The 27,776-nt window shown below is 41.3% G+C and overlaps 1 protein-coding gene across 2 annotated transcripts; it reads right to left on the reverse strand.

Moving 5' to 3' along the window:
* Nucleotides 1–27,743, reverse strand: cacnb1 (calcium channel, voltage-dependent, beta 1 subunit). Of its 2 annotated transcripts, none has more exons than XM_054606752.1 (13): nt 27,547–27,743; nt 21,503–21,589; nt 9,794–9,913; nt 9,448–9,570; nt 8,838–8,974; nt 8,383–8,450; nt 5,796–5,824; nt 3,845–3,925; nt 3,697–3,755; nt 3,476–3,585; nt 775–926; nt 501–596; nt 1–392 (listed from the first exon to the last, which is right to left on the reverse strand). In XM_054606752.1, exons 1-13 carry the CDS (start codon nt 27,634–27,636, stop codon nt 108–110), a joined length of 1,437 nt encoding a protein of 478 aa, XP_054462727.1. In that variant the 5' UTR covers nt 27,637–27,743; the 3' UTR covers nt 1–107. The 2 variants fall into 2 exon arrangements, with proteins under 2 accessions (XP_054462727.1, XP_054462728.1); XM_054606753.1 differs by having other exon boundaries at nt 374–411.
* Nucleotides 27,744–27,776: the final 33 nt, after the last annotated feature.

The raw sequence follows: 27,776 nt of genomic DNA on the forward strand, positions 1-27,776 counted from the left end.
ATACAGCATAAACAGGGTTTCAATGCACTTCGCCTTCAGTGTAAAGAGAGCAGGCTGCTGGGTTGAGGTTGAGTTGCCGGAGTCCTCGTCCGCCTTTCTTCTGGACTTCAGAGAGCATGTTCTTCCTGTTTCCCGTCAATGGCTATGACACCGTCCATGTCAGGCCACATATCCATATTTCTGCGCAGGGAGGTGAGCACCTGTACCTGCAGGTTGGAGACGGGCTCGGGGGAGCTGGCCAGGGCTGCCGTTGCCATGGTACGGTTGAGCAGAGGGTTGGGAGGGTTGCTGCTCGGGGGGTGCGTCGCCTTCCAGTACGCCTCCAGGTAGTCGGCCAGGTGTTCGCAGGCGTCCTCCAGCTGGTTCTCGTCCAGAATGATGTCAAACAATTCCTGCACGTAAGGAAAATGACTATTTGGAGGTTTTACAGAAACAAAATGTATGTGTTATTTTTTCTAAAGTTCTACAAAGTTTCACTGAAGTCAAAAAGCAGAACTCACAGGTGGGCACTGGGCCAACTTGTCTGCTGCCACCATCTGCACATTTAAGTGTTTAGCCTGGGACTTCCCCCTAGATTTGATGAGCCTCTGGAGGACCTGAAGAGGGACAACAACACTTTGTCTTCTAAAACAATGTTGTAGAGGTAGGTAGGTAATTTGAATAAGCATTACATACTATTAGTACATTGCTAAAAATGAATAAATATTATCAGAAATGGGTTTAATTGTATGAAAATCTTAAAGATTATAACTCTAAGGTCATCTGTTGCCATACCTTAGGTGAGGCTATTTTGATATAGACAATGATGGGAGCCAGTGAGGTCTTAGCCAGCTGAGTGGGGTGGTTGATGGTGTCTGCATCCAGAGCGACCAGCTGGAGGGTGCGTGCCAGTTCAAAGATGCGCTCAATCTCACTCTGCACCTCCGCTGAAGGCCCGGGAAACAGATAAGACACATGAATACAGCGAGAGAGCAAAACTACTGCGTAAACTACCTCTCTCTTTGAGGAGATGCAGCACCGTTTATCAGCCATAAGTACAGAACCAACATGTTTGTACTTTCTCATGCATGATTACGATTTTAGAAAGAAAAAAAAACTGTTCAAAGCGTATGAATTAGATTGGATCACAGTTAAAAGTTCCATTTATGCACAGCTAAATGGAGCAGTGCAGCATCCTCATTCTGTTGCCACCTCCCAACATTTACAATTTCCTTATGTGCTTCTGATGTTTGTTATTTCAAAAGGAGGGAGGCGCTTAAGAATGAGATGCCTGGGGCACTTGTAATCACTAATAATTAGAGCACAATTTCTCACCATGTAAATAAAACAGAAAAAACCCTCTTAAAACACATTAAGTGGAACATTAGTTGTTGTTAGCGCTAATGGGCACAGCAGTAATTATTCAGGTGAACCACTCAAATCTGTGGACTGCTTGTGTGTTTTGTTTCCATTGTTCCTCAACAACAGCCTATAAGAGCTTGTTATTTAGCATTTCAAACACAGTCCCCCCCCCCCCCCCCCCTTTTTTTTTTTAAATCAGCCTGTTGACGTGTTAGGAGAGAGATTAAAACCAGGAAACCAGACTGTTCCTCTCCTGTCTGGTCAAACCTCAGCGCCTTTCGAGCTGTGTGCGCTGCCAACCCAGCGGCAGAGAGAGATAACGGGGGCAAGGCAATCTGCAGAGAGACGGGGCCTGCACACATTTCAGCAGCCTCCAGAGGGCTGAGAATTAAAGCTGGAGGTAAAATCAGGACAGTGCTATGCAGAGTGATAAGAAACATGAACTCTAACTCGTATAAAAGAAATAGCTGGCAAGGTTTCCATTAACCTCAACAAAGAGTTGGACTTTTTTGCAAATTTGGAATTGACTGCAGAGAGAAACTTGCTCCGCCTCCATGACTAGACAGAGTGCACGAGGCGAGGTCCAGCTTCTGTAAAGGCTATCCTTGGGAGTGATTGCAAACATACAGTGTATGGATATCATTATACATAGGTCTCAAGATGGGTGAGAGCAGTATGGAAAGAATCTGCCTCCATCTCTGCTCATAGTTTAGAGCAGACACCAGCCGCCCTGCTGCCCTCCCACAGATCTCTTTCAGCTTTTGGTTTTGTAATTTTTTTAATTTTATTTTTAGAGACTACAGGCTGTCACACGGAAGCATGAGGAACAGAGAAACTGACAGGCAAGCAGACGGGCAGACAAACGATGTATGAGCAGATGATGAATAAAGTGAGGAGAAAAGGGGAGGGTGAAGAAGGAGAGAGGCTTCATTGTTTTGTTGCAAGGAGAGCATACATACCCAGCACGTCTGAATCAATAAAGAGTGGAAGTAGAGGATGAGAGGTGGGAGAGAAGGAAGGATGGGCGGTTGAAGGGCAGAAAAGACAGGATGAAGAAAGAGAGAGGAGGCCAGATCAGACTCAGACAGTCAGAGCAGGTATATAAAAAGGGGGGAAAAAAACGTATGACCTACCTACATGTTCTCCAACATGGAATTACACTATCTTTAATGTTGCAGTTTTCATCCATGTATGTCCAAAATTTCTTTACACTTGTGTGAAATTTTCCTATTTAGCATCTGAATTTATGAGTTATGGCCCAAAATGTGTTTAAGTTCATCCTTGAGTCCAGGTGGACGTTTATTCCCTCCAGGCCTACCTGAGATATAAAGTTCACAAGACAACCTGAAAACACAGTTCGTCCAGTCACAGCTGTTGCCGGCGTGGTGGCATAAAGTATGTCTAAATTGCAAAATATCCACATGCTTGTCGATATTTTTTCATTGTCTTAACACCTGCAGCATCACAAAAACACCCTTTTACTGTAAATATGTGTTTGTACGTGTGGAATTGCAAATGTTTTTACTCTTTCGCTGCAAACCAAACTGCCTCTTAAAGGACATTAATGAATAGATCTGGTCATATTCTATATTTTCCTTATCGTGATCAAATCCCATGTAAAGACCAAAACCAACAATGAATTTACCCTCTTAAAAATGATTGTCTTTGTAGCCAAAAGCTGATATATCATATTCTGTGAGCTCCATTGTACTCCAAAATACATAAAAACACAAATGCATCTATCTATCTATCTATCTATCTATCTATCTATCTATCTATCTATCTATCTATCTATCTATCTATCTATCTATCTATCTATCTATCTATCTATCTATCTATCTATCTATCCATCTATCCATCTATCCATCTATCCATCTATCTATCTAGCCACACAAATCAATAAAGATATGAAACACAGATAGTGAAACGTATTTGAATGGATGTTTAGAAACATGACGTGATGAAAAAAATGCTTTCCATTTGCTTGCTCTTTACTGCTATATTGTTTTTTATGCTATACTTTATCGTTGGTCCAATAACAAAATGAGAGTAATTACTGTCTTAACTGTAGACTTAATGACAGTTTGTTTTTTTGTGGATTGTGCAGATTTGAAAAGGCTGCATGTTGTCTTACCCAGGCTTGAGCGGGTACTCGAGCGCTCAATGATGGTGTGTTTGCTGGGGTTGTTGAGGACTGAACGCTTGGCCAGGGAGATGTCCGCTGTCACCCGTGTGATGGATATTCTGAAACGGATATCCAGTGCACCAGTTGTTACCGGGTTAGCAAGTAGAAACCAGTTAAAGCAGAGCCTACAGTACATAACGGCTGCGAATAGCAGATGATCGCACTCTTACCTGCCCTCAAACTTGTGTTTCAGAAAGTCAAAGAGCGCTTTCTGCATCATGTCTGTCACCTGAAGACGAAACACCAGGCGTTAGACAACAAACTATGGGAGTGAAATTAGATGTTAAACAAGCACATGTTGCAAGTTTTTCTCCTTACCTCATATCCTTTAAGTGACGGCCCGACTAGGATGATGGGTCTCATGGAGGGAACCACGTCATAGGGGGGAACATGCTCCATCTGTGCCAGAATGAGACAGCACCAACAAATGGGTGAGTGAAGCGGTCATGCTGCGTCTGAACATACTCTCAAACAGTTCCACAAAGCTCACAGCGATGTACAGTCAAGCTTAAATCAACATCAACTCAACACAAAAGCCCTCTCTTGGGCCCTCTCTAGGGTTGATGGATGGTGAGTTTCAGACGCTGGAGTCCATTGGGTTTATTGACTGCCGATGAATGTTCGGAGAAAGGGATCAATTTCCCACTGAATGGTACTCTGTTTCTTGGTCTGCAGTCTGCACATAATTAAAGTGTCCATAATTAAACCAGACGCTAGGGCGTCAGCTGCTGCTCTCACACAGGCGTTATACTTCACACTAATTTGTTTGCCAGTAATTGCTGAATTGTGATTTTTATGGTAAAATGCACTTTTTAAAAAACATTTGTGCTTCAACTCTGCTATTTTAAGAAATTCCTTTCGTCCAATTGTACCCATTTATGGTGTAAATCTACAAAAAATACAGTGTATGCCTCCATGTTCAAAATATTTATTGTCTTTGTCCTATTTTCAGAAACCTTTCAGAATATAAATGGCCTGTACATACTGTAGTCTGTGGCTTTTTTCAAGCCATTACACCTAAAATGACATAGACTTACAACACCCACACACAAACACGACCCATATTGTTGCGCCTGACCTTGATGCGTATTTGTACATTATGAATCATGAGGGAATGATTCATCTATAATGATTCCATAATCATCTTTAGACACAGCCCGTTTTTCAATGACATAGAGGGGAGACAGTCACATGTCCTTTATACCTTGTGAACATTCAAGCTGGATGTATTTTTGCAGATCTGTTTTTCAAGCACGTCCCCGCCTCCGTGTGTGCTGTGCAGCTCTTCAGGCAGGAGATAGTGCTGGAGTGCCCCGCTCCATTACATTACGTTACATAAAGCAGAGCAATGGAGGTTCATTTCACCTCATTTGTATTCACAGAAGCTAAAAATACCTTTTTTTAAAGTTTGCAAATGGCTCTTGTGTCTAAAGGGGCAGAGCTGGAGCACCGAACACAACATAATAGTGCTCATTGGTTCGGAATAACATGAGCACAGCGCACAATTTAGTGTGGTGAGTAGCAGGCAGGGTGGTGTAAATAATATCGATCTGGATAATAGTTTATTGTCCGTCTGTAAAATCAGATACTCTGAAAATACTACAGCTACAGTTGCCATGTTTACAGCAAACAACAGATATTTTATTTCCTAAAATAGAGCTAAGATACTTAAAAATGTATAGTTTATATTTCTTGGACATTCTGTCAGGTAAACATTGAACAAAATGGACTCAATGGTATGAACACGAGTTTTACTATTTAATATGTGATTATGAGTAAATATTGTTCACATATATATATATTGTTCATACCTCTATGGAATCATATTGTTACAAAATGCTTATGTTGAGATTATTGTTATACACATTTATTTTGCAGCCTTAAAGTGTGATTCAAATTGTGCTGAAAAGCGTAAAAACAGCTGATTGTGGGCTACTGTCACTCGAATTAGCCATCATAAATGGCAATGAAAGCATGTCAGGATGAGTTACTGTTACTTTCTGACTAACAGGGTCTGGGATGGATCTGCACCTGCACACTGACAGCTGCGATACAAGCTCTGGGGAAATTACAGAGGCGTCACCGTTATTTACAAATGATCCTGTGAATACTATATGCTGTAATGAGTCCTTTAATGCATGAAACTGTGCTAGAAAAATATTCTTTGAACTGGTTTCTCAACCACAAGAAGGAGCATGTGAGACAACAGAGGATGAGGAGTAAGAAGTTGAAACGTTAGAGGTTAGTTTTGAGAACAAACCACACTCACCGACTTCTGTTTCTGTTTAGCTGGACCACCTACAGTATCATTCCACACAAAAGCCAGAAGAGACACAAAAAAAAGCACAAACACAAGAGCACATTTGGTTATTGATAGGTTAGGATTAGTGGGGACAGGAGCTGTTGATTGATTAAAACAGAATGCCACTAATTTATTTTAAAACAGATCAAAACTCTTATGCTAGAGCAGCCATTTCAGAGTGTATCAGTTAGTTCAAGGCTTCTCCCAGCTGACAAGCACAAAAACAAACATTCAAACATATGTCAGCGTAACCGTTCGTGACCGGAGCCTGAGGGGCCAAACAGTGTTAGATTCAGGAATAATCAGGCAGCAGGGACAGTTCAGTTGTGAGAAGTTAGTGAGAGGGGAAGGGGAGATTAGCCCTGACCATCTTGAGAGGGTAAGGGACAAAATGCGGGAGGGAGGCTGGCAAGGTAAGGGAGGTATCCTGGGCCCCTAATGTTACCTTCTTAAAGAAGGGCAGTCGGTGGGCGTTGGCCTGAGGGGATGTTACGCTGCCTGACATGCCCTTGGGGGAGCGAGGGTCACCCTGGGACTCAGGGGGCTCCTCGGCATCCAGGTCGAGTGGGTCAACGTCAAAGGCCACAGTGGACATGTCCATGTGAGCTGATGAGGGGGTAAGGGCAGACGGTGCAGAGAGAGGGACAGACAAGGAAGAAGAGAAGACAGAGAAAGACAAGGCAAAGTAAAAGAGGATGAGAGAAGAAGAAAATGATAGAAGAGCAAAAGCAAAAAGGGAAGAGTAAATAGAAGTACGAATGTGAGATGCATCCAGAAAGAGGCATGGAGGACATTGCAAGAGATGACATTTACTGAGATCAAAAAAGGTGGCATTGTAGGATTTGAACTGGAAACGACATTGACAAGAGTTCAAAAAAAGAACACACCAGATTATCATGAAGGACGGCACAGATGTGGGGAATAATAACATGGACAGAGAGCGGGTTCAGTGTGACGAGAAAGCAACAAAACTGGAAGTGTAGATGTGTAAAGGAGGAGCTGCAGAGAAAAGTGGAGGAAAGTAGTAGATGAGAAGGAATGAAGTTGAGAAGAAAGATGGAGTTTGGAATTAAGTGCGTGTCCGAATAATTGTTGGTAATGCACGTGTGGTTGGTATGGAGGGGGGGCAGATGAGGCATGTAGTTGTTTGGTTTAAAAGGAATTGTTCTAGATTTGGGGAAATTGTTTTTTGCTTTCTTGCCTGGAGTTGGGAGATGAAAAGAGTGATACCGATATATATGAGATGAGGCTAAAGCTGGTTGTATTAGTTTAGCACAAAGACTGAAAACAGTGGGAAAGAGCTAGCCCAGCTCTGTCAAACAGTGACAGAAAATCTGCCTACTGGCACCCCTGAAGCTGATTAAGTGATATATTATATCTCATCATTACAAAAATACATACATACACTTTGATTTTTGTACTGATTAAACAAACTAGATTGCTAGAACAGAACCAGTTTCCCCCTGTCCGTGCTAAACTACTGAGAAAGTTTATGAGAGTGGCATCCATCATCTCACTCTCTCTCAGACAAATAAAGGGTATCTCTCAATATGTCAAACTCTTGCTTTAAAGGAGAAAATCACCTAAATTATGAATTTCAGTATGTTATTTCCATGGCTTAGGAAAGCGCAATCAACATGAATTGACATGAGCTGCTCATTGTTCATGTTAATGAGCAGCCAGAAACCAGTAAGTATCAAACTTGCTTGAAATCAAGTATAAAGTCTGGAGCTGCTCTATAGACAATGAACTGGAGACTGACTTTGTGGAGCTAAAGAATGTAAATTTTCATTCTTATACCCAAATGAGCTTAATTCTACTGTAGAGTTCTCAGTTGTGAGACTGAATGTGCCTATTTACTCCCTACTATACATACATACTATATTCCCCTGGGCGCTCTCAAGTGTAGTCTATAACGTCTTTTTTAACTCATGTATTTGTCTATAGAGCTGTTCCAAACTTTATGGGATAGAGAGTTCAGAGTTGTTAATGTTTACCAATATTTTTGTAGTGCCTTAGACCATAGGAATAACATGTATGAATTTTTAAATTACCCTTTACGTCAGATCGACCACTTACTGTAGGATGTACTAGGTGTATTAGACAGATGTGGTTTCTGTTATACAAGTATTAAGTTCAGTGGCTCTATTTGATTAACAAAAGAATATCTTCCCCATGTTTGCACTTCCATCTCTCCTGCCGTCTCTCTGGATATCGAGAAGCAGCTCTGTGTCGTCCTGGCGAATCGGCAATGCACACATTGCCAGACATACTTGTCAAGTTTAATGAGTGAGGTCCATTCTCAGCTCTATTTCAGTCCCGTCCTGTGTGCAAATGACAGACCTTAGACATCTCTCACCTCACACAGCAACCCAGAGAGGCGCGGCGTGATTCATCATCATGCCTGACTAACAAGCCAATTAAAATCGTCATCTAAATATCAGGCGCCTGTCTCATCTCTTCCTCGCTCTGTCAGGATTGCACCAACACCCACAAAAACAAGCAAAATCAGTCACGATTTTCCCAGTTGATAGGGAGATCCCCTTGACCTCACCTGTGCCAGGTGGGGTGGGCCTGCGGGTTCCCGTGGCAACGTCCAGACTGGAGCTTCCTCCAGATTTACTGAAATGGTAAAAATGGATTGGGTGGTGAAAGAAAGATACATACTGTAGCTTCACAGTACTGAGTACATATAACTTATCATCTTCATATTTTTACTAACTTTTAACAAGACAAATACTATTTTAAACTGATTTCACTTATATTTTATGCTCCAAGCAAGCAATTGTTAGGTTTCCTCCTGCGAGAGGACACTGATCATCATAGTTTACAGAAGACAAGGTGCTGTTGTGAGCTTTTGGTAGCATTGAGGAAAAATGAATAAAGAAAATTAGTGAAAAAAGCTGAATCGGTAGTGCTTACACTGCAAATTGTTTATCAAATCCCTGTTTTAAAAAGTTGGGTGGTCATTTGTGATGCTGATACTGCTGAAGGGTTTTTAATTGTTACCTGGAGCTGAGTCGGTTTTGTCTCATCCTCTGCTCCTGCAGCAGACGGGTGTTCTCCAGTTTGACCGGGCTGGGGATGAAGCCCACCTCACAGCCCTCCTTCACCAGACGTCCGATCCACCAGTCATTGTTGTATTTCTGCGTTCAGACATGGATTCGTAATGTTGAATAAAAATATAGCCTCATCCAAACATATACAATTAGAAATAATTTCCTGTTCTTGGTCTGTGGAAATAAAATAGCATTTTATGGCAGTAAGGATTTAAACATAGATCCTAAGGCTATTAACATATCATATTTACACTTTTAGAAGCTTGATGCTGAAGCCTGAATATAGTTCTGACAGAATGAGACAATGCAAAATGATCCCTCAGTGGTTTCCCACCCACCATCACTGCCACTTTTGGTCTTTTTCCCTTAGCCCATCCAGGATCTTCAGTCAGTTTGCTAGCCAAAATGATAAACCTTTAATTCAGGCTGAATTGGTACAAAGTTGTACACATGACCACAGAAACTGCTCTGTGAAAAATAATACTTTTCAGTACCAAAATGTGCTCTATTGTTAAGTGTGTATGGCCAGAAGCTTGATGGAGTGTCTGGGAAGTTCATACCTCTTTAATGTGCAAGAAGTCTTTGGCTTCGAATGAGATGGCCATGCCCTGCACAGGAACGTCATCACTGGGACCGGGGTTGTAACCAACATTTGTCCGCACAGCAAATGCCACTGGTTTGGTCTGGAGCAGCGATGGGAAATACAGATATTAAAATACAGATGACAGCTCATAAAAAAAAAAAAAAAAGAAGAAAACTCAAGAGTAAAGTGTCCCATTGACACAGATGATGAGGTTAACCGGTGTCAAAATACTTAATAGTGATGTGAATGCAAATTCGATGACTATTAAGCTAACACAGTGCAAGATGGATGACAAAGCAGAGATAAAGCAGTTGAACTCTGACCTTTGCTTTCTCGAGCGTGGCGAGGGCCTGTCTGTCGGCCTCTTTTCTCAGAGCCTCAGGGTCTTCTTCCAGGGACACGTCTGAGTCCGATGGCCGGCTGGTGTAGGAGTCGGCGGAGCCCTGAAATGCATAATGAGTTTAAAATAGGTGAGGAGGTAAAAAAGGACAGCATGTCCATTACTGAACCCTTGAGGGAGAAAAACGGGAGTAGACAACCGACAACCCGTCTTCATCTTAAAGTTTTTCATGATGTTCTCCTGCTTCTTTGTCTTGTTTCAAATGTACTTTTCTCGTCTTAAGAACGGTTGTGGCTCTGCCATTTCAATTTATTTGTGGTCAAAATGTCAAGACTGCCTTGAGAAGTGTAAACTACAAAGACACAAAAGGGGCCTCGGCTTTCATATTGCATGAAAGCTGACTGTGTAATTTGAGGTGGAGAGGATGAATAACAACAGGTCGACATTTCCACTGTAGCTTCCGTGAGGCCGAGGTGGCCAGGTTCTTTTGCACAGGTACAACGGATTTGGTGTGTGGGTGTGTCAAGTAGGGACAGACAGAAGTAGAGGGAAAAAAAGTGGCCTGAGGACTGTTATTATAATCGAGGGGGGTATAAATTTCTGATGAAGTGGCTACAGTTTCCAACACATCCAACACTCATGCACTGTAACTTGACTCTCTGCTGCTGACCCTCATCCAGACACCCATACCACAATAAAAACCGAGCCTCCTGTGAGGGCCTGCAGCTCCGGCCTACTGTACTGTTCAGCAGAGCAGTACAGTGAGGGCGGCAGCCTGTAGTGTTTCTTCTGAAGTGTTTGAGTGTTCAACTTATATAACAATCCCACTTATTCTCTTCTTGCTGTATTTCTTTTTTTTCGCTGACAAGCTGCCTGGCGCTTTGTAGGAGGTGCTGACAAGAATGCGGACAGCTGAATGTGCCAGGCAGGAGAAGTGAGTCACTAGGTGTGGGCTTTTAAAATAGAGGTGAGAATGCACAGAGATGACATGCACCATATGCAATGATGATGAAAAAATTCTCTTCACATGTGTAGTCAGACAACACAACGAGTGCACTCAGCGAGTACAACAAACACCTCTGGACTGAGGCTGCTTATTGTTTGAACTGTTTTGATATCAGTAACTTTTGATAGTTTAATTTGGAATATAAATGAATATAAACATGTTTAAACCCTTTTTTGATTTCACAAAATATGCCGACTCATTGCATCAGTAGCAAAGAAAACTCTTAAATGAAACCTTAAACTAGAAAAACAAAAGATTTGTTCAAGATATTACTGATGAAAGGATAGCATTCCTAAGAATCATACCAAACATTTGATGCAATACTAAATCGGTACAGTACTCTTAAGTACTGAGATTTGATACCCAGCATCAGATCCACCAATACCCTACTCTGAACTCATGGCTTATTGCTGCCAACTTGCTGTCATTTGAATCGTTCGTAAGCAAATCTTTCTTATTTTAAAAATGAAAAGAAATGTGAGATGTCCCGGTGGCCTTGTGGTTAAGACGCATATTATATAATGACAACAACCTTGGTTTGATTTTGGCAGGGGACCTTTGTTGATGGTCATACCCCTCTTTCTCTCCTTTTTTCCCCATCTCTATTTCAACAGCAAACTGCTCAATGAAAGTCAAAAGCAAAAATGATGTTCTTTTAAAATAAGATGAGAAGAAATAAATGACGGAGTCCTTGGTGGCATTCCTGAAGGTCTAAATATTGTATCCAGAGAGAACCGTGGTCATATGTTGAGGAGTGAAGCATCTGTGTGGTGTCGTCTGTGAGCATTTATGTGTGAATAGTGCTCCTCTACACCTCTGATTACCATCCATGCATCTCCGTAGGATTTCAAACGGTACGAGAAAACACAAATGTTGATTTTAGCTCAGCCACCTGTCGTACCGAGGCGCTCTGTGACTTGGCAACAGCACACTAAATGTGGACACTCCCTGTTGCCAAGGCGATGGCTAGCTACTCCTCCCGTCCTTGGGCATCCACAAACCATCCCCACTTCCTGTTCCATTTACTCAAACTCAAACGCTCGCTGCGGTGCGAATGCATCCCACTCAGGTAGGAGGAATAATCCTGTGAGTGGCATGCAGCATCTAATGAGGACAATAACAGCCGCCCCCACTTACCAGCTGTGAGTCATCTTCTAAATCATACAAGTGCATCCCAACACGGAGCACTGACTAAGTGAAGGTTAACAAACCCTGATGGGAAACCCACGGGAATGATTTTAGAGGGGAAAAAAAGCCTAAATGACGTCTGGAACAACCTGAGACCAACTGGCTCACTACAACAGGTCGGTGATGCAGCAAAACGAGAGTGGGAGGGATTACTCGTGGTGTATATTTGTGTGTATGTGTGTGTGGACAAATGCTTCTGTGAGTCACTCATCCAGTTGATTCACGTCACACAACACCAGAAAAAAAAAACGTCACTGAAAGAAGAGACGGAGAACGATTGATGGATTCATGCGCACACACACAACTGTCAATATTTTATATAAAAATAATGTGAATGTGAACCAGGGGAGAGTCAGAATCGCGACTGATCAATAAACTCTCTTTACCATTTTTCTTCTGAAACCCTTTCACATTAATAGACTAGGTGAGCAACTAAACACATCTTCTCCACCCTTTTTTTATCCTGACACTCTCCTTCCTTCCCTCTCTTCTTATTCTCCCCTCATGTCATTGGGTTGTGTCTCTAATTTAGCTGCTTGCTTCACTTCACATACAGCTCCTGTTCAAAATAGCTACAGGCCACCTGATGGCGGAGCTCCTTTCCTATTGGCAGTGCCAGACTAGAGACCCTAGCAGTGTCATAGTAACCATCTCTGCAGCTTAATACAGGCAGCCAGTGAGAGCTGCATCTGGAAGGAGATACGAAGAAGATATAGGAATCAAATAGATAATAAAATACCCTGAAGGGAAAAGAACATCGGAAATTGCATAAAAGCATTTCAACAGGTGATAATGATTTTCTCACGTAGTGCGAGTTACAGCTGTGAGCTCAAAGCCTGGTCAAAAGTCTGGAGGAAAATACAGTAATAACTACATCAAACAAAACATTATGGCATTTGGGGAGATGTTTTAAAGAGAAATATCCATGTTTAACAAGACAAGCGAAACTAAGACTTTTATATATCTATTTGGTATAATCCAAACTATACTGCATTGTCACAGACCACAGTAGGTTAAGAAAGGGTGAAACACAGGATGTGTACAGGAGGTGAGGCTCAGTAATGAACCTAAAAATTAACAGACTGTGTTTCCTCTCCATTTTCTGCACGTTGGCTGCCACTGCGATGAATTTGTACCTCCTTAGCATTGATATTGGAATAAATGGAAGGGGGAAAAAGAGAGCAACAGAGCGGAGGGGGAGTAATGGAATAAGGAGTGAGGGCGGGCCAGCAAGAGAGAAGTGCGTTGAATAATGAGTGTTGAAAAGAGTCAGCCTGCAGAAGGAAAATTAGTTAACATTGTTTCTTTTCAGATGCAATGGCAACCATGTAAATGGTTTCAAGAGAAAGGGGAATGAGTTTGGATGAAGTAAAAATTAGCTGACGTTAGGATATACATACAGCTGCATAAAATTATCATGAAAATACTGAACCAGCATGACAATTGGATTAGTTTCCTCCTCGTTAAGATCTTAATAAAACAAAGGAATTGATCACCTCTCTGTCTTCCTGTTCTTGTGACAGATAACAGGGCAGAGGTCAAAGATTTGAATATGCTGCTGCCATAAACAACAGGAACATTGCAGCAAGTGTTGTCACACAAAGAAGTGATAATCATCTGAGAGCTAACACATACTGCGAACCCCTCATTAAAAAGATAAAAATATATTTAGATATGAATGAGAAGAAAATGAGAAGAAGAACACAACATCTCCCAAGACCTTTGGGCCAAAAAACAGAATGTATTATCGGCTCTTATATCTATTCACATCAGAGATTAATTCAGTGAAGACCAGTGCAGCAAAGAAAATTGGAATAAAAGGGGAAATACGCATCACAAAACAGGCAGACGGAGGCTACAGACTGAGGAATCACAAAGGACAGATTTCCAGTCAGACACTGAAGGCCGGTGGCTGTAAATGGCCATACTCCTTTCTTCTGTCACAGCAGAGTCATGGCAACCAGCTGGACAGTGTGGAGATGACTAAAAAGATGAGTCATGGACTGAATTCACCAGAAATCCCCATTTTCACAAAAAAAGCAAAAGAGAGACCAATAACAAGTTGCTCGTTAGGTATTATCTTCAAATCAATCTCACTAAAGAAATTAGGGCTCGTAGATATGGCTGATATCACTTTTTTTTTTTCCCCATGTGCCAATTTAAGTCATGATTAGGGCTTGGTATAGCTAGAAATATTTGAATATTACTGCCAAGATAACACGTGAGTTTTTTTATACTAATTTCCCAATACTAATACTCACTTAATATCATATTTGAAGTTTACAAAACATGCTTTTTCTACAGAGCCCCTTTTCCATTTAGTAAAATATGCCAGCCTCCTAAAAAAGTAATGTTATCAAAGAGTAAGAATGTGGCAATGAACACTGAATATATACACTTAAAGATTTATCGAGAACATATATGGCAGATTTAATGATAATGAAACAATTATTAAAGTTGAAGCCCAAATTTTAATTGACTTAGGTGATAAATCAATGGAGCAAACGGTTTTCAACTGTTATCTTTTAAATCAAAAAATCATAATTTTGTTTCATTTGGGCAACAGAATTTTGTAAAACAATAGCGCTTGATAAACAATCGTATGTTCAAATCAAACACAACTGCTTAACTGTTAGGATTTTCTGGTTTTCTTTGATTTTTGTCATTATGAATGGAATATATTTGGGTTTTCAACTGTAAGGTGAGATGTACCAGGCAATTTGAAGACTCTGGGAACTTCCCAGTGACATATGTTTATATGTCTTTCTAGCACTTTACTGAGGTAAGAACTGACAGGTTTATATAATAAATTATTATAACGATTGCTATTTGCTGCCTTAATCATCACAATACGATCCAGTGAAAATAAAATTGATTTAGCCCTAAATGCAATAATTGCAAAAATAATGGCAAGCAAACAACAGAAGAAATTTAAAATTGTAAAGCAACACAGCAATGTTCAATAAGAGGCTAAATGAAGATCCAGCCCAGAGCCAATCTGGTTCAGGCCGACAGCAGTGAAAGAAGCCCCCTGAAATGGCCACAGTGCTGGGACGGCCGGGCAGGCAGTGCACATAGCAGAAGGGGCAACCGGTGGGACTGGAAGTCTAATTAAAAACACAGCGTCTTTCCAGCAGCTGTGGCCCGGCCCAAAATGGAATCACATTGAGAAGAGCAAAGAAAGCCGCAGACCAGGAGGTAAAGTGCTATCAGGACACGGGCGGCAAGTTTTACTCTCCTGTCATATCTCAGAGCAAGAGTGTCCGCTGAACTTTTCAAAACTCGATCCAGGTCCACACGCACACAGAGAAACTCACACACAAACTGCCTCCAGTTCAGTCAGACGCAGCAAAAAGCTTATCCAAATCCTTCTTACCATGACGGGCCTTTGAATCCTCTCCGTTCTCTCCATACCTCGTTTGCCACGCTCGCCACACCACGGCAAACCAAGGGGGCAACGTCGGAGTCCACAGACGGAGTTATGTGTGTGTGTGTGTGTGTGTGTGTGTGTGTGAGATAGCGGTTACTATTGTAAGTATCTGTCTGTTAGCTTGACAAGTGCAGAAGAGTACATGTGTGTGTTTGTCAGTGTATGTGTGTGTGTATGTGTGTGTGTGTGTGTGTGATAGGAGAGAGAGCCAGAAAAGAGTGCCGTATGTGTGAGACTAGGAGAGCGCTCTCTTAACCCCCAACCCCTTCACACACACACACACAGACACACACACACACACACACACACACACACACACACACACCCACCCCCTCAACAGCCCAGAGGAACGTGAACCTTGTGTAGAGGAAGGGAGCTGAAGCTGACTGGGGGTCGGGTTGCAGGACTTGTGCTACATTTGCAAACTGGGGAAATATATTTAGCCCTGGCTGGGGCAGAAACAGGGACATGAACGCACCGAGACCCAGAAGGAGGCTCGGTATGCAGCCGTCAGCCATTCAATGCCCTGACTGACGTGGGAGAGGACCGGGGCAGTGCCCAGGGAAACCCCCCTCCCTTCTCTCTCTCTTTGCTTCAGTCCTCCCAGCTTCTGAACCGAGCTCATTCTTCCCAGCCCCTCTCTCTGTCTCTCTTCCGGAAAAAAGGGTATCAGAGGATGGATTAGAGTTAGATGTTGGCACTGATCACCCAACTTGATTCGGTTTTTGATGATTCAGTTAGATCAGATACTAATGTTTCATAAACGGCCTCTCAGATTTTACTCTTAAAATGTCTTCTAGATCAAACATGTAAATTATGTTTTGTATATAAGAGTCTTTACAATCAGTGAAAATAAGAGAGTGACTTTGCCTTGATTTTTAAACAAGCATTAAATGCAACATAGGCTTAATTGTTAACAATTCTTGGTTATAGAAATTTGGACTATGGACTAATTTTCTTTGGAAAATGTAAAACAAATAAAACATGCCACATCTATATAAATCATATTAATCATCAATTTGAGCACAAACCCGGCAGAACCTGAAAGTCTGTTAACCAATTAATCTGCATTGTTTGTGTTGTGTTTACTGCAGACAGCTGGCTAGCTAGTGTTAGCTACCCAGCAGACACAGCCGGTGCACACACTGTTCACTTCCACGGCTGCAGGTCTCATAGCGAAAGAGAAACTCTCTCCTGGGTTGCGTATAGACGGTTGAGTTCACGTCACTGTTTACGGTAATGTCGCGACGCAAGGCGGCTAATACAGCCAGCTGTTATCTATGTAACAATTTAAATAACCTTTTTGAATAACTTGATTTCCACAAAATATACATTTTACACATCACACACGGCCCTAACTGACCACAAAGTAACCCCTGCCAACACATAACATCTAGAGTAGATACATTGCTGCACAGAAAAGGTGCAAATGCAAAGATCGATCTCAGGATTGTAAGAATCCATATTGGTTCATTTGAATAAAATACGTAATTAATCTGATTTGCTTTTAATCCAGCCCTACAAGGGATTATTAGGTCTACATATGTACTAATTAGTTGTAGTTGGATACTATGGAAATGAACATATTGTTTGGAATTGGGACAAATAAAAAGGCTAAAGGAGGGAGGTCTACAGGCAAATAGGTGTGTTTGGAGGGGTGGTGGTGGTTTTGGGGGCCCAGTGTGTCCACTAGAGGGCAACGTCTGACACAATGAATTGGGCTTCTTCATGGCCACACACCTGACCGCCTCCTCCTATCTTGTATAAGTACCTAATGACAAGGAACAAAAGGTGAATTAATGGAGAGCTGCCAGCATACCCACCAGTTCAGTCCTCGTGGAGTCAAACACAGCAGCAACAGGGGCTCTGCTGGGATTCATATGTCCGAACTGACAGGAGGACTGCTCCTCTCTTTGCAGCATCTAGTCCCTCGAAACCTTTCACATATGTCAGCCAAGCCAAGACACAATCTTCTTATCTTTAGAGAAATGTGTGTGTGTGTGTGTGTGGGGGGGGCTGTTGTTTCCTGTATGCCAATTTAGAGGCTCAATCATCCACATTTTAGAGTGGCGCCTCAAAGATTCCACCACAAATTAAATTAATGAAATATACAAATCTAGAGATAGAAAGGAAAATTCAAAAGTTATTTTTTTCAGGCATATTTTAGGCATTTGACACTGTTAATCATCATAATCTTCTTCTGAAGCGTTCACATCTTGGCGTAAGAAACAATGCACTGCTAAGGTTCACCAGATAGACAGCAGTTGTTGTCCTATATAGGAGCCAACAGACCCTTCATTCAGCCCGGCCCCCTGCTGCTCCTCCATCAAGCTGTCAGAGCTACCATTGAGCCCACACTATCACTAACTGCACTCCCAAAACCAATTTCAGAGAGAATAAGACTTTAGGGTCTACAATATGAGTTTGAAGGATATAGCAAGGATGTGAACTTTATTCAGCAGCAAAAACAGGTTAAACAATATAGAGATAGAAGCTAAAGCCTACAGAAAAAGTGTAAAAGTGAACCAGCACATCACCTGGCAATCGACACAGGACCCTGGACGGAACGGGCCAATTCTACACAATGATTGGCCAGTCTGCATTCAAGGCGGGACTTAGTAAAGGGTAAATTCTCCTTTTCTTTCAATACTCTACGGCACACTGTACCACAAGGCTCAATCAACTGGGCCCTTCTAATCTTTGGAATATATTAATGACATTCCCAATGTCTCAGACAAATTGTCTAAAATTAGATTTGTAGATGACAAGTGTTTTCTATTCGCATAAATATCCCGAAACCATCATCAAGGCGTTTAATGAAGAAATTAGTATGCTGCCTACTTGGTTTATGTTCATCAAGCTGTTACTTAACCTCAAAAAAACAAGCTTAATCTTATTTGGTCCTGAATTGGGGATTTTAACCTACCTTGTATAAAAAAGTAATTGATAACTTATCTTGGAAACCTAATATCAGAGCCATAACTAAGAAATGGCAAAGATTATTAGCATACTAGGAAAATCACGTCCCTTCATCCACACTAAGGTAGCTCTTATTTTATATTATTTAATGGTTTATTTGTATATCAATCATTGTAATACAGCTTGAGCTAGCTACCCAATCACACCAAACTTGAGCCCATATACCTTCTTCAAAAACAAGCACCAAGAATAATTGTTGTGAACATCATTTATTTCCTGTTCTTTCTTGTCTTATGAAAACGCTTCACCATGTTTGTTCTCAGTTTGTTAATAAATATAAATAAATCTTCTTGATATTTGTGTGTGTTAAATCTGAGGGATGCAGTATATTTTTGTAACACATGGGTGTTTATGGGATGCATTGTTTCCAATTAATTTGCTTAACTATGTCTGTTTTTCATATGTCTAAAATTATTGATGGATACATACGAATTGTGTATGTTACATTACTGTTATTATAAATGTCACTTTTCAAGTCCCTGGAGGGTTTTTTTTTGGCAATTCAACCTTGCAAATTATAAATTGTATCTTTTAAAAAAGAATTACATGCATAAATGAAGTAACAAAAAAATTATTAAAACATGCCAGACCCTCTGAATAGATTGTATGTTATAATGTAAAAACATTGTGTATGAGCATGCATATGTGTGTGTTGTGAGTGAGCCTGCACTTGCGTAGGTGTGTTTGAGACTGTAAATCCTATACAGCGCTCTGCTTTGGGTTGTTCAATGGGAGACTAAAAAAGGCTACATGTACAAAAACCTAAAGGGCGCATTTATGTGTGTGTTCTTGTTGTTGCTGATGAAGCACAAAGGGCAGCTGTGACTCAGGAGGTAGAGCCCCCTAGAGAGAATGGCAGTTCGATGCCCAGCTTCTCTGCCTGTCGAAGTGTCTTTGGGCAAGATACTGAACCCCCAATTACTCCCGAAAGCTGTGACATCGTTGTGTGACTGTGTGTGAATGATTAGATTAGATCCCGATGTGCGGTTAGCGCTGTGTATGGCAGCCTCTGCTATTAGTGTATGAATGGGTGAATGTTGACATGTGTAAAGCGCTTTGACTGGTTGAAAGACTAGAAAGGTGCTTTTTAAAGGAAATTTCTAAGATGGCAAATATATACAATTTGAAGTAAAAATATTTTTTTTCTATCGCATACAACAGCATACATGGTACCTATTGTACCAGCAGTAGCAGACAGTCTCTGACGGAAGACGTGTTCTTGTTGAACTCGACACACAAACCAGCACTGCACAAACACGTAGGCTGCACCCACACACACACACACACACACACACACACAAAACATCTAAACATCCTCTCCTTCGTCTCTCCATCCCACTGTGCCTGCACACAGAGGGAGATTCAGTGGCCCGGTTGCCATGGAAACCAGGCCGAGTGTACCAGCCAGCTCTACCGTTGGCTGATTGTGGCTCTTGTGTATTTGTGAGTGTGTGTGTGTGTGTGTGTGTGTGTGTGTGTGTGTGTGTGTGTGTGTGTGTGTGTGTGTGTGTGTGTGTGTGTGTGGTGAGTGAGCCTGCACTTGCGTAGGTGTGTGTGAGACTGTAAAGCCTATACAGGGCTCTGCTTTGAATTGTTCAAGGGTAGGCTAAAAAAGGCTACATGACCAAAACCTATAGGGCGCCTTTATGCTTCTTTTTGTCTGATTGAAGCCAGTTTCTTTTTTTATCGTATCATTGTTTGAGAAATTGAATCACGTTGACGTATCACACAGATATTTCATTAGTCCCTAAATCAATTTTTGGTTTCTGTGCAGCAACATTTCAACCGTTTCAAACGTCAGCTCCTTCCCCTGCTGGCCTTGATGAGGAAAATGCTCTGCAATAGCATTAGACAGGAGAGGACATTTATCTGAGGACGCGTTAAATCATCCTTACTACAGGTAATGAGTTCCTTATACAGTGTGAGCGATTATGAACCCGCCTAACCTGCAGGCCCCAGTGCACGTGGTCCTTCAGCAAGCAGAGTCGTAGAGTTAATGAAGGACAAGGCAGTGGAAAGAATGATGTGTGTAGGCGAGGAAGCAGCTAACCTTTAGAAACCACAGGAGAGTTCAGCTCCTTGTTCACCAACAGAAACTGGATCTTTTTTTCTTAATTTCTGTGTCTAAAGCAAACACCCGTACTGAACAGGTAAATGTCATTCAGCACTTCCTCTCACAAATGAATAGGGTCAGACAGAAACGATGGACTCGTTTAGCTGCCACACAGCGTGGCTTTGAGAAATGTTGTGTCCAGAAAGGACTGCGACGCGTGTGATGCTTTAAACCCCGCCATCGAAACTCCCAGAGGAGAGGAAGTGTTCCTGTCTGACCAAGAGAGGCTTCTTGACCCCTTTCTTAGCCGAAAAATGATGCTGGACAACTGACAGGTTTAACTGGCTGTTTCTGACAAGAGACAGTCGGATGCATCTACACCTGCAGATCAGGGTGGAGGCTGGGTCAGGGGGTAGTAGTGTGGGGCTGAGTCTTACACCTGGGGACTAATAATTACCATCAGAGTCCCCGGAGGAATCTTTGCCAATGTCTCTCAGCTCCAACTTTGTAACAATAAAGCAAGCTGTGTAGATGTAGTCACAGGGGCTTTACTGTTGTTACCAGGGATGTTATCAAAGCCATTTCAGTGTGTGAGATACAGTACAATATGTGGGCTGCCTGTGACAATCACACAGGTGAAGAGAGAGAAAGATTCGCCTTTCAATAAGCCTTTTATTATTTAAAGATTATACTTATTTGTTAAGCCTCCTGTGTGCATGCTTCATACTGCATTACCCTCATATTGTGGTTTGCTCGTGGAATGTTTGCAAGATAATGAATAAATTAACAAATGATTACTTTTATGTTGACCTACTAATTCCTCAATCATCTAATAGTTTCAGCTAATGTAAAAGTTGGATTTGAGAGAAAAATTTAAAGTCACAAACAATGATTAAATTACTTTCTATATGTAGCTGCTTAATTCCCAGCGTTAAAAGACCTCACTTTGACTCCATTAAGCTTTCGTATGGTTCTTCATTAAATAAATTGAAGCTGAGACTGTGGTCTGAAGGAAGGATTAAGTGTGAAATGTTACCTGTCGGACAAAGCTGTTCGAGGTGGTGTCAGAGGAGGTGCTTCCATCCGAGCGCTTAAATCGGCTCTTCCTCTTGCCGTACTTTCCCTGAAAGAGAAGAGGTTGGAGGGCAAGGGAGAGGAGAAAATGGAAAGAAAGAGAAAAACAGAAAAAGTTTAATTGAGTTGCTTCATCATAACTTATCTTGACATATCTGGTAGAAAGCCTTGCTTCCGGGGGGAGCATGACAGCAGTTAACATTTGGCGTAGCATTTGTAAAAGCTTCCGAATATGATCAGGCAGTCAGATGGAACCAGAGATCAAGCAGCACGACTCCCAGACTGTAGAGGAAGTCGACCGGAGTAAATGTGTCCAGTGTGTCCATGAGCAGCCTTCATTACTGCTCATCATGTTCTGATGCTAACTGGGACCTTGTAATCTGATTGGCAGACCCACGGCAAATGGCCTATCTGGGTTGCCCAGAGGCCACACATCGCATTATGAGACCACCCTGCCCACATTGCCATGGTTACACAATGCCGACCAATCACATGTGTAGGAGGCCCATCAGGATGCTGACTATGTTGTACTTTCAGCATAAAAAAAAAAAGAAAAAAAAGAGAACTGCTGAGATAATGCTTCGAAATAAAGATCAAACATTAACATACAGAATGTGACCCTGCGTGGTCTGGGCCCCGTGATAATCTGGCAACCTGTCCAGGGTGTACTCTGCCTTCGAACCAACTGTTCATGTTGTGTTGGAAGCTCAAATATCTGAAAGGTCTTTTTTTTAACTGATTCTTTGAAAATATATTTTCAGATCTAACTTTGATAAAGTAGCACTAGATAAACATTTAAATGGATAATAAGGGAGGGTTTGGCATATTGTGGTAACTGAATAGAATGGTTTTATACAGAAACATGGTACTGGTCTAGAAAAAAGTACTGTTATCTGTGACCAAACTTCATTTTCACCAGTATAAATAATGTTAAAATGATGCTCAGCTCTAATACTGACATGGGGAGAAATCAATTGCTGCCTCTAAGGTAAGAAACAGCACCCTTACATGAGCTCTATTCTCTTTGCAGAGATGCTTTGGTAAACGTTATTTGTCTGAACTGTTGGCGTCTGTCTTTATCCACAACTGTTCACACACACACTCTTTTGGTAAACCAACCAACTCCCAATACTCTCCCCGCACACACATCCTGAGCACCTATGTAAACAATGAATATTAGCGAGCAGCTGCTTCAAACCTCTCCACATGTCTGTGTATGGCTGTTCTCGGATCAACAGGAAAGATCCAGTGACAGGATAACATCCCGCCAGTATTTCGTTATCACTTTCACATCACGTACAACAGGGCAGGTCGTGGCCCTGAGATGACTTACGACGCCATGCCTGTCTTTAAACAAGCATTACCTGTAACACATAAATACACTCTTCTGGCCAAGAGGTTTCCAGTGTTAACAGATGAAAATAAAAATCTGTTCTGAGCTCAGGAGTTTGTATGAATTCATTGTAAACCTCCTGTAGCTCAAAAATAAAATATCTAGCCCTGTGTGCCATGCTTGACTAACTGTTGCAGATGGATAGGATGAACACACAGCAGGATGGTCCACAGCAAACCAACTGTGACATAACCAACAACGACTGTGTTGCAGACTTCTGCAAGCATAGTTACTGGCTTTTAATGTTGAACTTGAGGCGATGATACATGCGAAAAGATGTAACTTGGCAACTGTACTTAGGGGTTAGGTGCAACTGACACTAAATAAATGACATCACTGCTGGCAAATGTTTCCTCTACACTGCTGAGTAACCTTGCAAAATTACCCATGAAAAGTTTTTCCTTATTATTCATGAATTCTCCTACAAATTTTCCATTTCATTGTTGTTGTGTTTTTATGTTCATATACGTACTTTTGTAAAAATATATTTATATTTATACTTGTGTGTATATATAAGTTAAATGTTTATGCCTCCCTTATCCATCCTGCTGTCCTTGTTTTCAGTTTTTTATGTCTATTTCTGTGTATGTACGCTGTGAGCGACGGAAAAAACGAAGTCAAATTCCTTGTATGTGTAAGCATACTTGGCAAATAAAGCTGATTCTCATTCTCATCCAAATGTCGATCAAAACGTGTTCATTTCCACTTGTTTCATGCGTATAGTTTTTCAAATTAAACATCTCACTTCACAGGAAACAACTTGGTTAGATTACCTCAAAGACGTTGTTGGTCTTATACAAATTGATTTAGTGAAACATATATGCAACATTATTGTGCATTGTTTTACAGGTAAACTCTACGGACAGTGTATGAGAACAGCCTTTGTACTGAAAGATGCCATGTGCACTGATGACTATGTACTTTAAGATAGGGGTTATTTTGTGACTCTGTACAGAAAAACAAACATTTTCGACTACATATACCAGGTTATACTTTCAAAGTAATGACAACTGTTCACAGGCTTTTGCTATTACACCTGGAATAAATAACTTGGGATGCACCACTTCGACCTTTTTTGTTATAATACCGATACAGTGGCTTATGGTATCAACCAATACCATGTACAGATCGGCTACAATGTTTAATTAATAAGCTTTATGCCTCACTGTAATGAAGTTTTATGTGCATGGCAGTGCAAGGTATTAACTTTTCCTGATTGTCCTTTATCCTCCCATGATGAGGAAATAAGATCCAGGTGTTTGGCTTCTCCCACACCTGGAGCCACCTGACAGAAATGTAGATACAATAAGACTGCCCCTCGGCTCCTTACAGTACATTGAAACTGTTTTTGCTCAATGTATCCTTCCTCCTGTTCAATGTAATCCTTCCTCCTGTTCATACTGGCCATCAATAGATCCCCTCCTTATGTTCTCTCAATGTAAGTGATGGTAAACATAACCAACAGTGTTAATTCTATGCAAAAAAAATTGTATTAACCCTCCATTGCAGCTCAACAGCTAAACACAAAGAATCAGTTTTATACTAAAATGATCACAAGAGCGCTGAAGCCTCATATAAGCAACAAAAAAAACGTAAGAATATATTTTTGCACAAAACGGGGGCTGAGGATTTTGTCCCTTGTATCATATATTGAAAGTGCACGCGGAAGGGATCTTTTAATTGCCAGAATGAACACGAGGAATGATTACAGCAAGCAAAATCTGTTTCAATGTGTTCATGGGGCACCGGACTATTGTTTTAAGACAGACTTGAACAATAGTAAACATATATTTTAAGAATGTAGCCAATTTGTAAAGATCACATTTACACGTGGCTAAGACCTGGTCACATGTGAACCAGACCTCCTCCAGATGTCGACGGACCGATCCAATCACTTTTTGATAGCCATCCATTCTGCACATTTGTTTCACCTCATCCAGATAGGATATCCAAACAAATCTCTGGTGTATACCGGGTCTTACTCGCTATCTTAATCGCTAAGATCTGAGGGCGCAACATGACCACGGAATCAAACAGTTTGTAAACAGGCAGTCTTGCCAGTATGCACCAAACAGCTATGAAGGTAATAAGAAAGACAATGAGCCTGAAACAAGCAGGCAGCCATGAAACAAGCAACAAAATCATTGCAGACTCTCAACATCCTCTGTTCTCTGAATTCCGACCTCTGCCATCAGGAAGAAGACTCCGTGTGCCAAAGTGTAAAAGCATTTGCTTGAAGCTATCGTTTGTTCCAGCCTCCATCAAGCTGCTTAACTCCGATAAATCTTGTGCAATAAATAACCAAGCACTTTAGCACTTTTCTCTGCCATGTTGTAAAATGTCTCTTACTGTATGTTTTAAGATGATTTTTATGGATTTTGCGCTGTTTCTTATTTAAAACAGATTTTAGCACTGTCCCATATCCATCTATCTAAACAAATTCTCAGTTCAGTTCAATAATATAGTCTGAACCATATTCATAGGAGGCTAAATCAAAGACGAACACACCGCAGTAACAAATCTATTATCCACAACGATGTAAAATGAAGGAACTTAGCTCCAAGTTGTACCAGTGCAAAACCTGAATGTTGACAATAGACAGTTTAAGTAAGCGATTGTATGTTCATCTCCCTTTTCATTTGCAAATAAGTGACTTAGATAACATGGTTATACTGTGGATGTTTGCCCTGCTTGAGCTGTTGCTGTGCCACCAGATATCTCAGCAGTTATTCTGACAAATAAAATAGTATCATAAATGATGAGACTCCATAGCTAAATTACAAAAATAAGACCTATGTTGTTACAAAATTAAGTTTCTTTATAGGATGTTCTGGTGATGGTGGCAGGGGCAAACGTATGCTCTTTTGTAACAATTTCACAATTACATTAAACATCACGTGTGTGTGTGTGTGTGTGTGTGCACGTGTTTAAAGGGGTCTCTGCGATCGGAGCCATGATGGGGCGAGTTCCTGTCAGCAAAGGGCAGGGAAATGCCAGAGGAAGTAGGGAGGGAAGGCTTCCTGTTGGTAAACATCCTCCCAGATTAAGTGTATAATTAAAAAGGGTGTTGTGTTTGTGAGCAGGGTTCTCTAAACTGGAAAGCAGGGAGCATGGAGGGTAAAGTGTGGTGGGATGCAAGATATAACGACTGTAAAATGTAAACCACACTGCACTCTTTCACCCACAATGCACATATACATTCTGCTCAGAGAGATCCACACTGATCTGCAATCTGACAGCGGTCAACAGACACAATCTTAGCCACCCTTGGGCGAAATTTGGATCAGCTCTTCTGTCTCCTTCAGGATATTAGAAATGCGGTTTCCTGCTTGTCTCTCCACAACAGAGTTATAAATACATATACCAGCATGACCTGCTGCAGGTCTGTGTGAACTTTATATCTAATTGATCAGAGGTGTCACACACACACACACACAAATACACACACAAAACATTTCCCGCTGCCTGGCACAAGGAGGTGGTCCATCTGTTTCTCACCACAGCCTCGCAGCAGATAAAGATCTGATTTCTAAAAACAGAACGGACGAGGTGAGATGCTGAGAGCAGGATGGAGATAGTGGGACATTCAAAGTGGATGCAGAGGGAAACTGGAGAGCTGAGCAGGAAGAGAGAGAAGCTGGGAGGAGTGGGAGTAAAAAAGGAGAGAGCAGTATTTGGCATTGTTTGAAGCGTTGGTTGTCTATGACAGGGTGGTTTTTTTTTTTTCTTTCTCTTTTCTCCAGAGAGACAATGACTGAGCTCAGTGTGGGTGTGTTGTTCAAGATATTCTCATCTTTTTTTTCTTCTTCATCCATTTAAACTGTAATGACTAAACATGCCCACAACATCATGTCACTTCCTTGTAAAAATAGTGACACATACGAAAGTTGATGGATACAATTGTAAATAAAGAACAGGTGAAAAAAAAAATCACTTCACCCAAATTGAATTTCTGAGGGTAGAGTTGGGTGTAAGAGAATATGTCCTCCACCCTAAAAAACACAGATCTAATGTCAGATGCAAGACTAAAAAAAAAAAAAAAAACAATGAATTACTTTCATGTAAAGGTTTGAAAACTTTGTGATTAATGTTAATTTGAATAAAATCCATCTCTCCTCCAGCTAGACACGTCAACATGTCGTGCGTCGTCTACTTGGTTAATTAATGATTAATTAACCAAAGGCGTGGTTTTCGTGAGGACCCAATGAGGGACAGCGATAAAAACAAGCGTCACATCACATCCTCTCATACGGTTACACATATGGAGACTTATTAAAACCAACACTACGGGCAAAAGGGCGGAATTAGAAATCAAAATCCCCAAAACACGAAAAACTATATACCCTATCATCCATTTTTGATTTCTCTTCAAGAAGAGGAAGAAATCAGACACAGTTCGGGCTTGAATCAGCGCAGCATCAGCACACCAGCATTTCAGACTCCCGAAGCCGAATTAGGCGACTTAATTGCGGAACAACCTGTTAATCTCCAGAAGTGAAACAGCTTCACCATCATCACATTGTCTATAAATGCTCGATAGTTTACGCAGTCTTTGTATTTGTCCGTCATGATATTCCCCTGCTTTCCTTCCGTGCCTGCTCCTTGCCTCTTACCTGTGTGTGTGGATGATGGTCGAACATGTCCATTTGGATCTCCTGGGTTGAGGTCGAAGGCGTCCTGGACATACTACTTTTCTGTACCATTGATTTAACTTTTTTTGAATCTATTTTTCAGTTCCGAGTGTTTATGAAGGTGTCCACGGACTCATCTTCTTTTTTTTCTTTTTTTTTTCTTAAGGAGGGTGAAGCCGCTGGTGTATCTGAGCTGGCTGGTAAAGTAATAG

The sequence above is a fragment of the Anoplopoma fimbria genome, chromosome 11 (genome assembly GCF_027596085.1).
Source record: "Anoplopoma fimbria isolate UVic2021 breed Golden Eagle Sablefish chromosome 11, Afim_UVic_2022, whole genome shotgun sequence".
In the NCBI taxonomy this organism is placed as follows: Eukaryota; Metazoa; Chordata; class Actinopteri; order Perciformes; family Anoplopomatidae; genus Anoplopoma; species Anoplopoma fimbria.

Excerpts from the sequence above, each read along its gene's own strand:
- cacnb1 (XM_054606752.1), bottom strand. The coding sequence starts at position 27,636 with ATGGTACAGAAAAGTAGTATGTCCAGGACGCCTTCGACCTCAACCCAG. Across the intron at positions 8,451-8,837 it reads CAAAACCGACTCAGCTCCAG|TAAATCTGGAGGAAGCTCCA; the intron begins GTAACAATTAAA and ends TTACCATTTCAG. Across the intron at positions 3,926-5,795 it reads CTAAACAGAAACAGAAGTCG|ATGGAGCATGTTCCCCCCTA; the intron begins GTGAGTGTGGTT and ends ATTCTGGCACAG.